Source organism: Microtus ochrogaster, chromosome 4 (assembly GCF_000317375.1).
Source record: "Microtus ochrogaster isolate Prairie Vole_2 chromosome 4, MicOch1.0, whole genome shotgun sequence".
NCBI classification, from domain to species: Eukaryota; Metazoa; Chordata; class Mammalia; order Rodentia; family Cricetidae; genus Microtus; species Microtus ochrogaster.
This window is the reverse complement of record NC_022011.1, coordinates 32982469-32997052: the sequence shown is the minus strand read 5'-3', so window position 1 is coordinate 32997052 and position 14584 is coordinate 32982469. Positions and strand designations below refer to the sequence as shown.

The 14584-nt window shown below is 48.2% G+C and overlaps 1 protein-coding gene across 1 annotated transcript in view; it reads right to left on the bottom strand.

Moving 5' to 3' along the window:
• Disc1 (DISC1 scaffold protein) overlaps positions 1-14584 on the bottom strand; it is a 165328-nt gene that overhangs the window by 33853 nt on the left and 116891 nt on the right. The window contains exon 10 of the mRNA XM_026778672.1: positions 8204-8264. Within this exon, the coding sequence (XP_026634473.1) occupies positions 8204-8264 (61 nt within the window). The remainder of the gene's footprint in view (positions 1-8203; positions 8265-14584) is intronic.

Sequence of the window (14584 nt, the reverse complement as noted above, 5' to 3'; positions counted from 1 at the left end):
AAGCGGGAGCAGACTGACTCACAGAACCCCACGCTTGCGTGATGCTGTGTCAGCCCTGTGTTCACCGTGGCAGTGGCACAGGCTCACAGACGACATGCACAAGGGTCACTGACAGCCTTGGGAATGCCCACCATCCAGAGCCATGGGTCTCAGCCTCTGGGTTGTGACCCCTGTGGGGTCACATAACCCTCTCACAGGGGTCACATATCAGATATCTACATTATGATTTAAAACAGAAGCAAAATTATAGTTATGAAGTAGCAGAGAAAATAATTTTATGGTTGGGGAGGTCACCACTACATGAAGAACTATGTTAAAGAGTTACAGCGTTAGGAAGGTTGAGAACACAGCTCTAGAGCGAGTGTCTGAGAGCCTCCCCCAGCAGCAGAAATCTTAGAACCCATGTCAGAATCACAGGTTCACATCACAATATCAAATCAAACTATCATGCGGTCTCAATGCTTCCTTGAGTCATTAAAAAGTCTTCTCAGGGCTGGAGAGATGGCTCAGCAGTTAAGAACACTGGCTGCTCTTCCAGAGGACCCAGGTTCAATTTCCATCACCCATATGGCTGCTCATAACTGTCTGTAACCTCAGCTCCAAGTGATTCGACACCCTCACACAGATAAATGTGCAGGCAAAACACCTGTGCACATAAAATAAATAGTTAAAAATAAGGGCATTTAAAAAAAGTCTCCTTTAATTAAAGACAGAAGTCTCCGTCATTGATAAATTGACTCTTTAAGATTTCTCTGTTCCTGGCTAAACACATCAAAGTGACACAAGCTGGACTTTTGCCTTGAGCGTGGTAAACTCATCTGTGATTGGATACTCCCTGTTAATTAGTAATTATCTTTCTTTGTTGTGTATCTTTTCTTGAGACAGAGCCTCACTGTAGCCCAGGCTAGCCTCAAACTCACTACATGCACTATGTAACTGAGGCTGATTTTGAACCCCTAATCCTCCGGCCTTCACCCTCCAAGTGCTAGGACTATAGGATGCACCACTGCACCGCCCTGTGACAGCTGCCCTGGAATGTGAGGGATGACATGGGCGATGTTGTTTGGAAGCGTCTGCTGCTCTGACCCGGCTCTGCCTTCTTGAATCAGAGCGTTTATGCTGAACTGCACAGACCCTAGTGAGATCAACCCATTTCCAGGCTCTCCCTAAAGTGGCTCCCTTCTTAGGAATGTCTAAGGGCTACCAAGTGCTGTGGGAGACTGCTTATGCCTCTGCCCGAAAGCAGCCATGTTCCTGTACCACCCACGCATGCTCCTGTAAGCAAGCCCAATAAACTCACTGCTCCACCAGGCTGGACTTGGGTAGAGTTCCTTGTTCTGTCCTTGGGGCCCTATCTGGGGTGAATGAACATTGTGCACCTGCTCCCAGGAAAAGCCATGCAACACCAGGCTAGCTTTAAAAACAGCCTCCTGCCTACCTATCTGTCACCAGTATCAAGGACAAAGAGAACGATGACAGTACCCAACCCCTCCTCACACGGATTCACTTGGTGCTGACACCATGTCACCCAGGGGTCCTCCTGGCACGATGCCCAGGGTTACTTCAGGTCTCTCTTTATCCACCCTCTTCTCTACATACATTTCCACCATCTCTGGGAACTATCAAAGGAGAGGTAGAACAGGGAGCTGTCACAACCCCAGATGCTCTTGGAGGCCCACAAAGGGTCACTGTGCAGAGACACAGAGCCTAGGAGACACAAACAGCTGATTCTTGCCCAGGGCTATGCAAGGTCAGGGCTCTGCATCTCACATACTCCACTGCCAGGTGAGGCTGGGAAGGCAGCATGTCTCTAGATGCTATGTGTGGGGACCACTGCAGGCTCTCGGTCTCCCTCAGAGCCACGGACAGGGACTCAATTATCACAAGTCTTTTCTTTTCCTTCTGCCCTCTGCCAGAGCTGTTGGAGGAGTCTGGCCAAAGGGCGGGCAGCAGAAAGAGCAGACAGCTAAGATAATTGAGGTAGAGAGCTCGCCGCGACCTTGAGACTCACCAGGAAGATGGCGGAGTCTCTCTTGCTTTTAGAAAATAAGGATTGATTTCCATGAGGAACTGTATGAATATCCTTGTGTGTGCATGTGTATAGCCGGAGAGGCCAAAGGACAACCACCTTATTTTCTAAGTCAGGGTCTCTCACTGACTTGGAACTTAAGAAGTAGTAGAGGCCAGTGAGCACCATAAATAAACCCTCACGTCTCTACTTCCCCAGTGCTGGGGTTAAAGGTTATGCTGCCGCATCTGGCTTCTTCAAAAGTGGGTTCTGGGCACTGAATTCAGGTCAGCACTTTCCTGACTGAGCCGCCGCGCCATGGCTCAAAGCAGATTTTTTTCATTCCATCATTTAATGGTGTTCCACTGCTACGGATGAATAGTAGCTCTCATTTGTTCAGTCGTTATTGTGTATGAGACGCATTCTTTATTTTCTTCCGTAATTGTCTCATTTTTACGATAGAAAAAGGCGGCTTGAAGAGATGTATTGTCTAGTGTACAGCCACTGCTCAGAAATGAGCACGTTCAAATCTAGACAGTCTTGTTCCTGAACCCATATACCCCCTACCCTGCTCTCCACAGCAACCAGGACAGGTGGTCCATGAGGCTCCCTCACGAGTCCCTGCCTGGACGACTCCTCCAGCCTGACCCTGGATTTGAGGGTGCACACTGCAGCCATCAAGTTCAAGAATGGAAGCGGACACAGTCTTGTGTGATCTGAGGCTAAGGGAGAGGCGGACAGGTGACAGGACGGACAGAGGAAGAAGTCAACCAGGGCCACGTGACAGAGGGTCAGCCATACCCTGCAGGAAAGATGAACTTTGGCCAAGTTAGAAGCCAAAAGAGCGCCACCTCCTTCAGGCTGTACCCTAGGCCTGCTCTGGTCCGACAGAGTCGGCTGAGCAGAGAGTTCCCGCTAGGGGTGGAGGGAGACACAGAACAGGAAAGAACGGAGGCTCCCTCTGTCTGAGGCTGTCAGGCATCTCCACACCTGCATTCCTCTCCTCTGTCGGGGTGACAGGCTCCTGGGGCAGCCAGCTCTGTATTTCCCCACTGCTGTATTTATGTTCATTTCCACCATAGTACTAGGAAAAAAGGTGATGTGGGTTCAAAGGGATGCTTCCAGGTGCTGAGGAACTTGCATGGCTCGGAGTACAGAGCCCATCTGAGGGACCTCAGAGGACTTCACACCAGTATGCCAAACTCCTGTTAGGTGGCAGGTAGTGGGATCTGCCAGAAGGGCTGTAAACCGCTGGCAGCTGTGTGCTGGGATGGATATGAACTGGTCCCTGCATTCTCACCAGGAGGCACCAGGAAATGACCACCCGGAGTTCAAAATCCCTCTGCCCTCTTTTCTTTTCCAAGACCAACTCCTGTTCTTCCTTCCTTGATGAGAAGACAAAACAGACCAGAAATGGGGAGTTCCCTTGCCTAGAAAGTAGCAGCCTTCTCTTCCACAGGCCTCTCTTTCCAGCATATGTCCACCGAGTCAGGTCATTTGAACACGCCCTCCAGGATTTGCTTCATATGCGGTGTGCATGTACTGCTGGATGTATACGATACTAATAGATATAAAATCTCAACCAGTAAAATAGAAGCACGAGACAGAAATTCTAGAACCTTCCAGAACCTTCCAGAACCTTCTCCCTGCTCCTCTGGAAACAACTGCTGCAGTTACCGCTGGAGAGCAGACAACTGGCTTATGTCAGTGAGTGACAGATTCTGGGAGTCTTGTGGGGTACAACTAGGCCTTTCTCTGAGTACCACGCGAGGCTCAGGACACTGTAGGCTACAGGCCCACAGCTCCCATTCGGCTGACTGCCAGCACTGGGGGCTCTCCGCTTGAAGGCAGACTGATGGTGTGAGCGACTGAGAACATATCCAGGAGCCCTCCATGGCTTACTGAACCCTCCTGGGATTTGTTAGCTGAGTAACCTTCCCGGCTACCATTGCCTGTGAGGGCATTCATGTAGAAGTTTCCAGATAAATTAGTAGGTAAATGTTAGGTTTTTAAGAAAGAATCACATCTGCTCTAGAGAGAAGTCATAGAGCTCTTTATTTCAAAATAAATTTCAGATAAGATACCTGGGTTCTCGAGTGCTCTTGCCACAAGCCAGAGGCACACACAGGGGCTTCTGAGCACCTCACATCCAGAGAAGACACCAGGGTCTTTGCTGCTTTGACTCTGAAAGTCTGAGTCACCCTCAAGTAAACACTTGTGAGATGAAGTAGCGTGCAAGGGCAGAAAAATAAACCAGCAGCCTCTGAAGTGCCCTGATGGTTTGCAGCAAAGGCTTCAGATCCAGCTCCAGGCAAACAAAGCAGAGAGAGTGGAGATTGCTGGAAAGGTAAAGAATGTTCCCTAACCATGCATACAATGGACTCCACGCACACGCAAAGAGAAAGCCAGCGTGCGCACCCTGGGGCAGGGGCAGGTGAGAACTGGCCCTGACAACCAGAGGGACCAGTCTTTCATTGGACAATAAGGGTTTCTCCTCCACAGTGGTTACAACACAAGATATGAGATTGTTATAACAAATGTACTTCATCTACAGAGGAAAGGAGAGGGGCAGAGGGGAAAGGGAGAAGAGAGAAAGAGTAAAGTGGAGAAAGGAAGAGAGAAACTTCTGTGTTGATCCCTGGGTATTACCCCTCTTGTTTTGAGAGTGGGGGAAGGAGGAGAGGGAAGGGGGAGATGATAGATAGATAGATAGATAGATAGATAGATAGATAGATAGATAGATAGATAGATAGATAGATGATAGATAGATGATTGATAGATACATAGATAGATACATAGATAGATGATAGATAGATACATAGATAGATAGATAGATAGATAGATAGATAGATAGATGATAGATAGATACATAGATAGATAGATACATAGATAGATGATAGATAGATACATAGATAGATAGATAGATAGATAGATAGATAGATAGATAGATAGATGATAGATAGATGATAGATACATAGATAGATACATAGATAGATGATAGATAGATAGATAGATAGATAGATAGATAGATAGATGATACATAGATACATAGATAGATACATAGATACATAGATAGATACATAGATAGATACATAGATAGATACATAGATAGATACATAGATAGATAGATACATAGATAGATACATAGATACATAGATAGATACATAGATAGATACATAGATAGATAGATAGATAGATAGATAGATAGATAGATAGATAGAGAGATAGATAGATAGATATGGCCTGGAACTCACCAATTACTCCAATATGGCTGGCCAGTGACTCCCAGGGACTCACTCACCTGTCTCCATCTCCCAAGCGCTGAAATTACAAGTACACCTGGCCATAGCTAGTCCCTTTAGTCAACCTGGAGGCTGGGGACCAAGCACAAGTCCTCACGGTTTCAGAGCAAGCACTTCACCAACTGAGCTATCTAGCCCCAAAGGAAAAACCTCTGAGCCAAGAAGAGTTGTGGTGAGCACTTTTGATCTCAGCCCTCGGGAGGCTGACGTGAGAGGACCTTGAGTTGAAGGTAAGCCTAGGCTACAGAAAGTGACCGCCTCAGAAAACCACAGGCGAAAGCAAGGATTCTTTAAATATTACCGTTGACTCTGCAGAAAAGCTCCCAGCAAATATGTGATAATTGAGAAGATGGGAATTAAAGCAGAGCTCAGCCCTGAGGGGAAAGGAGCTAAACTAACACATCCCACAGTGCTGTCACCTCTGAAACAGCCTGAAGGGAACGGGAAGTGGGTGAGGCTCTTTGGAGTGTCTTTGTTTTGCTTTTTAACATTCTGCCGTGAATCAGACTGGATGCCAAGCAAACGGGTTTGGACATGGGATGCTTTGAGTTTTAACCTTAGCAGCCAAGAATAAAGCTTCAGGGGCTGGGAAGATGGCTCAGTGGTTAGAACACTAGATGTTCTCCCAGAGAAGCCAGGCTTAGTTCCCAGCACCCACAGGGCAGCTCACAACCATCTGTAACTCTAGTCCCAGGGAATACAGAGAAGTTTTCTGGCCTCTGTGGACATCGTACTTGTGTGGTACACAGACATGCGTGCGAGCAAAACACCCGTACACAGAAAATAAAAATAAATAGAGTTTCAAGAGGTAACTGCTACTGATCCACTGCTTTTTTTTTTCCCCTCAAGACAGATTTCTCTGTAGCTTTGGAACCTATCCTGGAACTAGTTCTTGTAGACCAGGCTGGCCTCGAACTCACAGAGATCTGCCTGCCTCTGCCTCCCGAGTGCTGGGATTAAAGGCATGCGCCACCATTGCCTGGCTTGATCCATTGATTCTTAAACTACGTAACTGTCGGTTTAGCACACGGCAAACAGCGTGCTGGCCTTTAATGAGACTGATGGTGCTTCTCAGGAGGTTGGCCTGCCAAAGTTGGACAGAATTCTCGGAGCAAACAGTGGCTGTGGCTCTGGATATTAAAAAGACAGCAGGAGGTGGCAGGAGGATGCCACAGAAAATCGCTTCTGTGCTGAGTCCTGGATGAGCATGAACCAGATCACACAGGGAATGGGCTGGTTGGGCCACCCTGGAGGCAGAAAGCCGCTGTCAGAGCAAAGGGGGTCATCCAGTGAGAAACATGGTTCCACTGGCAAAGCGGATGTAGATCTCTAGGGCACCTCGGAGGCTGATGGGACTCAAATCCAAGCATGTGGAGGAGAGAGAAGCCAGCTTGAAGTCTGAACCCGCACTAGGAAGCAGGTCGAGTGGCCACACGTAGAAGCCCTGAGTGCAACTGTGCACAGATCAGCGCAGTGCAAGGAGCCAGCCTGGATGTCTCCTGCTGAGTTATATCCACCTATCCGCAAAGACAGAGACCTTCCTCCCATCTGTAGCAAAAGACGCTGCCAATGGGCTGGTGAGGTGGCTCAGCACGGGCAACAAGCCCAGGGACCCGAGTTCCTTTGTCACCTGGAGCCCACTGAGTAGAAGAAGAGAATTGACCCCTGCAAGTTATCATGTGTGCCCCAGCACGTGCATGCCAACCCTTATACAGGAGGAGTGAATACACACAGGAAAGACAGCTAATCCTTCCTGAGGGTGAGTAGGTCGTAGGTGCAGAGCGCAGCTGGGAAGGTGTCTGTCTGTCTGTCAGTGCTCATGTTCTAGGGCAACAGGGTGCTGACCAAGAGTCTAAGATGACTGCAAGTGGCTTGCATGCCTGAAATAGAGGGTAGCAGGAATAAGACGGAGAGACGCGTGTCAGAAAGCCCCTCCCAGCACATGACAGGGCAGGAGAGCCAGCCTCAGATCCAAGCCCCTGAGCTACCTGTGTACGCTCCTGACAGATCCTGACAGCTGCCTTCCGTCGACCGGCTCTGCCACTGCTTTCTCCAGGTCTCGGGGTGGCAAGGTCACTTGGCAGGCGGAAGGACTTGGCTTGCAACCTGAGGCTAATCCCATGCCCTGGGGATGAATGCCTGGCCCTGCTCCCTGAAGGGAAAAGCCTCTGTACTGTCCCAGCAGACAAAGGTTTAAGGCAAATCTATTCCAGAGCCACTTAGCAATTTCCAAAATAGTAGCAAGATGTTTCCATAAAACCAAACTGGCTGCCAGGGAGGAAAAGCGGACTACATTGTCGAACTTGTTCCCTTAATTAGGACCAGATCCTGCTGGCTGGGGTTTATTTCCAGAAGTAGACATCCCCGAAAACCAGAAACAGCTTGACGTGCTGTGGCGTCGCTAATGCTTCTCCGATCTGAATTCCTAATTGGGTTTAAAAAAAAAAAAAGCAACCAGGAATTTTCACGCTGGTTTTGATTTGGGATTCAAAACAGAACCTACAATATACATTCCTACATTGTTCTGGGCATAAACTGGTTCCTAGTCCTTAAGCCCCCTTCAGAGGCTGACACAGAAAGGAAAAGCAAACCACAGCATGAATCCTCAACTCAGTATCCCAAAGAGGCTTTTCTCGTTCGAAGATGTGAAAATGGCCCTGTGTTCTCGCCAAGATGCATTTAAACACTCTAATCTATTCACTTTGTCAAGGGAGAGCCTGGGCTAGGAGACATTGGCACAGCACCTGCTCCTCCCCCCGGGGATGCAGAGGGCGTTTTCCTGCTTTTCTTTGTTAACTTGCTGTAGAGATTGACCAGCCCAGTCCTTGCCTTACTGCACCCCCGATAAAGCAAGCAGATGTCCCCGGAGTCTGCAGGGCGAACAGCTCCTCACCTGCGCAGCCAGCCCTCCAGCATGTCCATGCACTTCACAGCGGCTGCCTTCACACTGGCTTCTGCAAGACAAAACCCGAGAGAGTGAGTGCAGCTGCATCCCAAACGGAGGGAAACCATGACTGCTCATTTAAAAGCCGAAAACAAAGGATTGTGGTCAAGGCTCTAACAAGAACAGCATGCTGCCTTGGAGAGCCCTCAGGTTCATCCACGTGGCTGCCTGGAGCCATGAACTGCAAGTATGCAGGGGCCCCCGATTGTCTCTGCAGCTGGAGTCAAACACAGGTCCTGTCATTGGGTTACCCCGATATTCTTACAGGTAGCTCACTGTCAGTCTGTCAGTGTGTGTGGTAACACCTTCCTTCCAAAACAGACAGCTCTAAAACTGCTATGAACTCATGTTTATAAATAATCTGGGCTGTCAAACTAATATTTTGTTAAATAAATTAGAAGCTACATGCTAGATTCCCCATTGTGGTCTAGATGTGAAATGTCCTCCAAAGGACACTGTGTCCGAAGGCTTGGTCTCCAGCTATCTGAAGTGGGTCACCAGGGGCCAGCTCCGAAGGTAGCATTTGCTTCTGGTTCTACTCTGAGCCTTCTTCCTGACCCAACAAGGTGTGAGGATCCGCCCTCTGCCACCTCATGCTCACACTGCTACTGAGTGTGCTTAAACCGAAATACGTCACCAAGGAAGGGCCTTGAAGTTACTACCTGCTTTTTCTTCAATCTAACAAAGAAGACTGTGGACACCCCCCCTTCCCTGCCTGCCCCACCATGATGGCTGCAGACACAGCCACCCCATTTGCTATGCCCAGCCCACCATGATGAAATTTTCTCTCTGAAATCATAAGCAAAAAGAAAAAAAAAAACTTGTCTTGGAGGTGGCTCTGGGTGAAAAAAGAATAAGCGTGATCAAAATACATTGTAAGACATTCCTGAAAGGATTAATAGAACAATCATATAAAACCACATAAAACTTTCTCCTCCCTGAAGTTACTTCTGTAGCTGGTAGCCTGAAGACTCCCCTTGAACTTTCAACTTCTTCTGCTTCCCAGCTTGCCTGGAGGCTGACACCTGGGCAGAACACCGTTTGGTATAAGAGTTTGCCAGCCCTGAGTACCCGGCTCCCTGCTGAACCAGGCTGTCTATGAGCGCCACACAGTACACGCACTGAGTAGATTCACAACCTTCGAGACGTGCCAGCCCATAGGCATGGAGTCTAGACTTTCAGCTTCCAAAGTAACATAACCTCTGACACGCTGACCCAGAAGAGGACATCCCCCTTCTCACTCCCCTCCTCCTCCCTGAGTCTCCATCCAGAGTCTATAGGAGAGGTGCCTCTGGGGAGCTGGTGATCCCCAGAATGAGGCGAGGCGCTCAGGAGATGCCAAAGGAAACAATGGGACCTCGGGCTCTTACTAGGGGAGAGGCGTGAGACAGTGTTCCCCGTTTGCCCAATGAAGCCGATAGTCAGATGGCACTACTATTAGAATGAATTTCAGATAATTAGTTTAATGAATCCAAATTAAGTGGAGACCGATTGATAATTGAATACGGTAAATTTGTGCATGCTACGAGCATTGGTCAGTGTTACAGGTGTTTAACCCATTTCATGCAAGGCATTGTACTTAGTATTATTTATATGTATGTATATGTGCATGTGTATGACTTGTGCGTGTATGTGTGCTGTGTATGTGTGTGTGCCTGTGCACATGTGTCTGTATCTGTGTGTACCCATGCATGTGTGTGCCTGTGTTTGTGTATGTGTGTGTGTGCACGTGCATGCAGAGGCCAGAGGTAGACATCAGGTAAGTCCCTCAGTCTCTCTACATCTCACTCTATGAGACACGGTCTTTCACCGAGCCTGGGGCTCACTGGCCTGGCTGGCCAGGCGCAGGCCGGCCTCAGGGATCACACCTTCTCAGCTGGGATGAAAAGCAAGCACCACCACACCAGGCTTTTAAATGGGTGCTGGGAATTGAACTCTGGTGTTGAATTAATAGCGGCGGGGCTGTGTCCAAAGCACCCGGCAGCCTGCACAGCTAGCTTTATACCCGAAATAATTACACGGAAACTGTATTCTTTTAAACACTGCCTGGCCCCATTAGTTCCAGCCTCTTATTGGCTAGCTCTTACATATTAATCTAACCCATTTCTATTAATCTTTGTAGCCCACGAGCTGGCTTACCAGGAAAGATCTTAACCTGCATCTGTCTGGAGTAGGAGAATCATGGCGACTCACTGACTCAGCTTCTTTCTCCCAGCCCTCTGTTCTGTTTACTCCACCCACCTAAGGGTTGGCCTATCAAGGGGCCTAGGCAGTTTCTTTATTCCTTAACCAATGAAATCAACAGATTGATATATGACACTCCCACATCACTCTGGTCTTCATGTTTTCCCAGGAGGTACATTACCAACTGAGCCATCTCTGCAGCTCCCTATATTTGGTGCTATTTAACTATAAAAAGAACCTAGCACCATGGGACCCATAGGGCCAATACGAAAATGACTTTTGTGTAGCCAACAAGCCAACAATGAAAGAATAGTTTATCTTTTTAAACTAATTTTTAAAATTTATTTTACATACCAACCATATATATGTACACACACACACACACACACACACACACACACACACACACACACACAGAGGATCTCCCTATGTAGAAGCCTGGCCATCCTGGAACTTGCTCTATAGACGATGCTGGCCTCAAACTCACAGGGATCTTACTGGTTCTGCCTCCTCAGTGCCGGGATTAAAGACATGGTCACAATGCCCAGCTATTATAATATTTTCAAAATTGTATTTGTTTTAATTTTATGTGTATGTTTGCCTGCATATACATATACATACCACATGCATGCTAGCACATTTTTAAAAGCTGAAAAATTGTTCATTTGGATGCAAAGACACACACATACACACACACACAATAACGGAAGGGACATTTGACCTATTTTTGCAAAGGAAGTTAACAGATTTCAATAATTGACACTCAGACCAAAATTTATCTTCCATTTAGTAAAAATTTTCAGAAGGAAAATGAGAAAACAAAAGTAAAGCTGGAACCCTGACAACTTTCAAATATCCAAGGCTCTAGCCGCCCTCCAGCTTTGTCTGGAAGATTAAGCTATGTACAAAAATGAAGAGTGAAGCCACCAGTTCAGAAGCCCCAGGAACACCAGAAGTCGAGGGAGACAGTCTTGCAGCCATTCTGTCTTGGCAGTTGAAATGGAACCGACTGTGCTGGGCCTTGAGAGCTGGGGCAACCCTTCCCACAAAGCTGATGCGCACACAGCTCATTTCACACTCAACAGTAGGTCAGCACTGCTCCGAGCCATCTCCCAAGCCTCGAGTTTTTAATGTCCATATTCATCTTGGCTCACCCTTCCGGGATAACCGTGTCATGTGTGTGGTGGCACAGGTGTCCCACTGCATCTTCATGCCTGTTTAGCCCAGACTCAATGTTGCCATGGTATATGTCCCAGCTGGACACGGCTCTTGAGAGAGAACCCTGAAGCTGTAAGTATATTGCCCTTCCAAGGTTGCTAAATATTGCTTATAGAATTTTAAGCCAGACGCAAATGAATACATCACCAAACATTGCAAGGGCTTGTTCAGTCCGGGGCTGCTAATTATCCCTTCTTTTCCTCTAATGGGAAGATTTGCAGAGAGAAAGGAAAACTAATGGATGCGGGTCCCGGAGAATGAAGATGTATTAACAGAAAGGGCTTCTCTCTGCGGTTCCAGAAAACACAGCTGCCGTACAAGATCCTGTGTCGGGACCACGGGCCCTGCATCACCCTGGGCTCAAGACAGTTGGGCTGCTTAGAACTGGTCCAAGTGCAGAGTCTGAGTGCTCAGCTGTAGATGGGTCATCAACTCCAGACTCCCACCATGACAGCCTCGGAGCTCCACAGGAGAGAGGGTAGGAAGAACGTAAGATGGGGAGGGGAGCCATGAGATGCTGACTTCTGGATGTGGTGTGGCTCATGTATACATTCAACTGCTATTGTTACCTGCCAAAGACACACACAAGATCAAAAAAGACAAAACTCCAGTATGAACACCCGTATTGGAGGAGCTCCTGGCAAGTTGAAGGCTGTTGGGAGAGGAGAGAAAGGAGAGCCACTCCCCTATCCAACGTGCACATGGGTGGGGCTAAATGGGAGAGTGGATGGGGCACCAAAAGGAGATGAAGGGGATGTAAGGTGGCTAGCTACGATCCATATACATTGTATACATGTACGGAATGTTCACAGAATAAAGAAAAAAACATTGTTACAAAAGAAAAGAAAGCAAAGCAAGCTGATGACAAGAACCTTCACAGGAAGGCAGGACGAGCCTCAGAGAGTCGCTCCAGGTAGCAGTTCTTCCGGGTTCCTCAGGGAGGGAGGCAAGGCCTCAGGCTTAGTTAGGCGGGATGGTTAAGAGAAATTTGGAGGGACTGAGCTGAATGAGAGGTCTTGGAGGGGTTTCCTGGCGCATGAGTAGGCGTGGTTGATTTAGAACAGCCATGGCATGTACCGCAAGATTTACATCCTTGAATGTGGGCATTGTCTGTTCATTTCAGCTTCCTGGAGATTTCTGAGTCATTTTCCCTGAGCTCACATTGTGATTATTTGGTGCAGCACATGATCCCACGCGCAAAGACGTCTAGCAGGACAGGCTCTGTGTCCCCACTGTTGCTGTCGCTGTCATACATAGAAGTAGATGTGAGGCCAGCTCCACTTTTGCAGGTCTCTCCAGGCCAGGTGAGTGAGAGGCTGCACACGACCTCACACCATAAGTGGTGTGAAGACCAGCTGTGTGACCTCACGCCGCAGTGACATTAAGACTGCGTGTGTGAAAACGTTCTCAGAGCAGAGTGGGGCAAGGCTACCCTGGCACCTTCCTTTCCAGGAAGGAAGAACAGACAACATTCACAGTCCAGCTTCCTGTCTCCTCTGTGGGATGGCGGAAGGCTGAGTTCTGATGCGCCAGACTATCCCTGAGCCCACTGTATGCCTCAAGACGGTGCTGACTGTCTGCTACTCATAGCCGGGAAGTGGCGTAGATGGAAGGAAGGGAGCCTCTGGAGGTCAGGAAGCTACTGTGAGCTTTGGCTGTAGAGGGGATAAAGCCCCAGCCCCACCTGCCATGCTTGTCACTGGCTAATTGGCTATCACATGATGCCGTGAGCCCCACTTTCCCAGATCCACCCAGCTTCCTCCCTGCCGTCTCCTGGTGCCCTCCAGCGCACAGCCTGATGTCGGAGTCAATGAGAAAACCAAAAGCCAAATGCTGGCAGGGTGCAGAACAGGTCAGAAAATGCTAACGCTCTCAGCAATAAGCAGCCTCACTTCCAGCCCCACGCACATCCTAGCCAAATGTCTTCTAGGTGGGAAGACCGGCTGCTTGTCCTCCATCCCTGCTGGCAGCAGCAGGTTCCTGGGTTTGCTTTCCTGACTCCTCATGCATTTAAATAGAGAAGTTGTGACCATAAGATTAATTTACAGAATTTCAAAAATTGTTTAAAATGCTGATTTATATATGTTGTCTTGCTGCACACGTCTGAGAATACACGCGCTCACTCTTTGATTCCCTTCTTCTGTCAGTCACAAGCCCAGGCATGAATGTGTGCACACACAGGCATGTGCAGATGTGACCACATGCATGCACGCCCATGGGCTTACACATAAAAGTGTATGCTTCATGTACACATATATACTTATATACTTGGGAGCACGCAAACATGTTCATATTCACATATGCATCCAGATATATACTGGCATGTATATACGTATGCTCGTGTGTACTGTGTGAGTGTGCAGGCATGTGCACACACAGATATGATTCTCTTCATTCCCTTTTAACAGACAGATCAAGGAATGCAATCTGCACCTTTCTTTTGAAATGGAAAACTATCTTAAAGTATTTGCTGTGGAAAACCAAATCCGTGTTTGATCCTCTTAGGCTGAGGAAAGCAAGCCCACCCCAGGCGCCGGCGGGACGCTTCCTGCGCATCATTATTTTGTTGAATTCTCACAGTGCTGCTCTGAATCCCTTTGAGGATAGGGATTTAAGGCCCAGGGGAGCTGTTTCAGGAGAAAATGAAAAAAAATCTACCCCAGCTTAGTGATATCCCAAAGCCGAAGCTTTACCCTGTGCATAGGGCTGCTGCCCAGCTGCCAAGACGCACACAGTGGCTTTCACTGATAGAATTCTAACTTCACAGAGGGAAACCCTGCTGTTCTACTGGCAGGAGTGCCATAGAGACACTGCGCTCAGTGCTTTGCCACCCCCCCAGGGAGGGGTGTGGTGGGGTCCTGCAATGCTGGTAAGAAAACAGAACAGGACGCCTGAGCGTCATCTCCAGCATTCATATTAACACGCTCT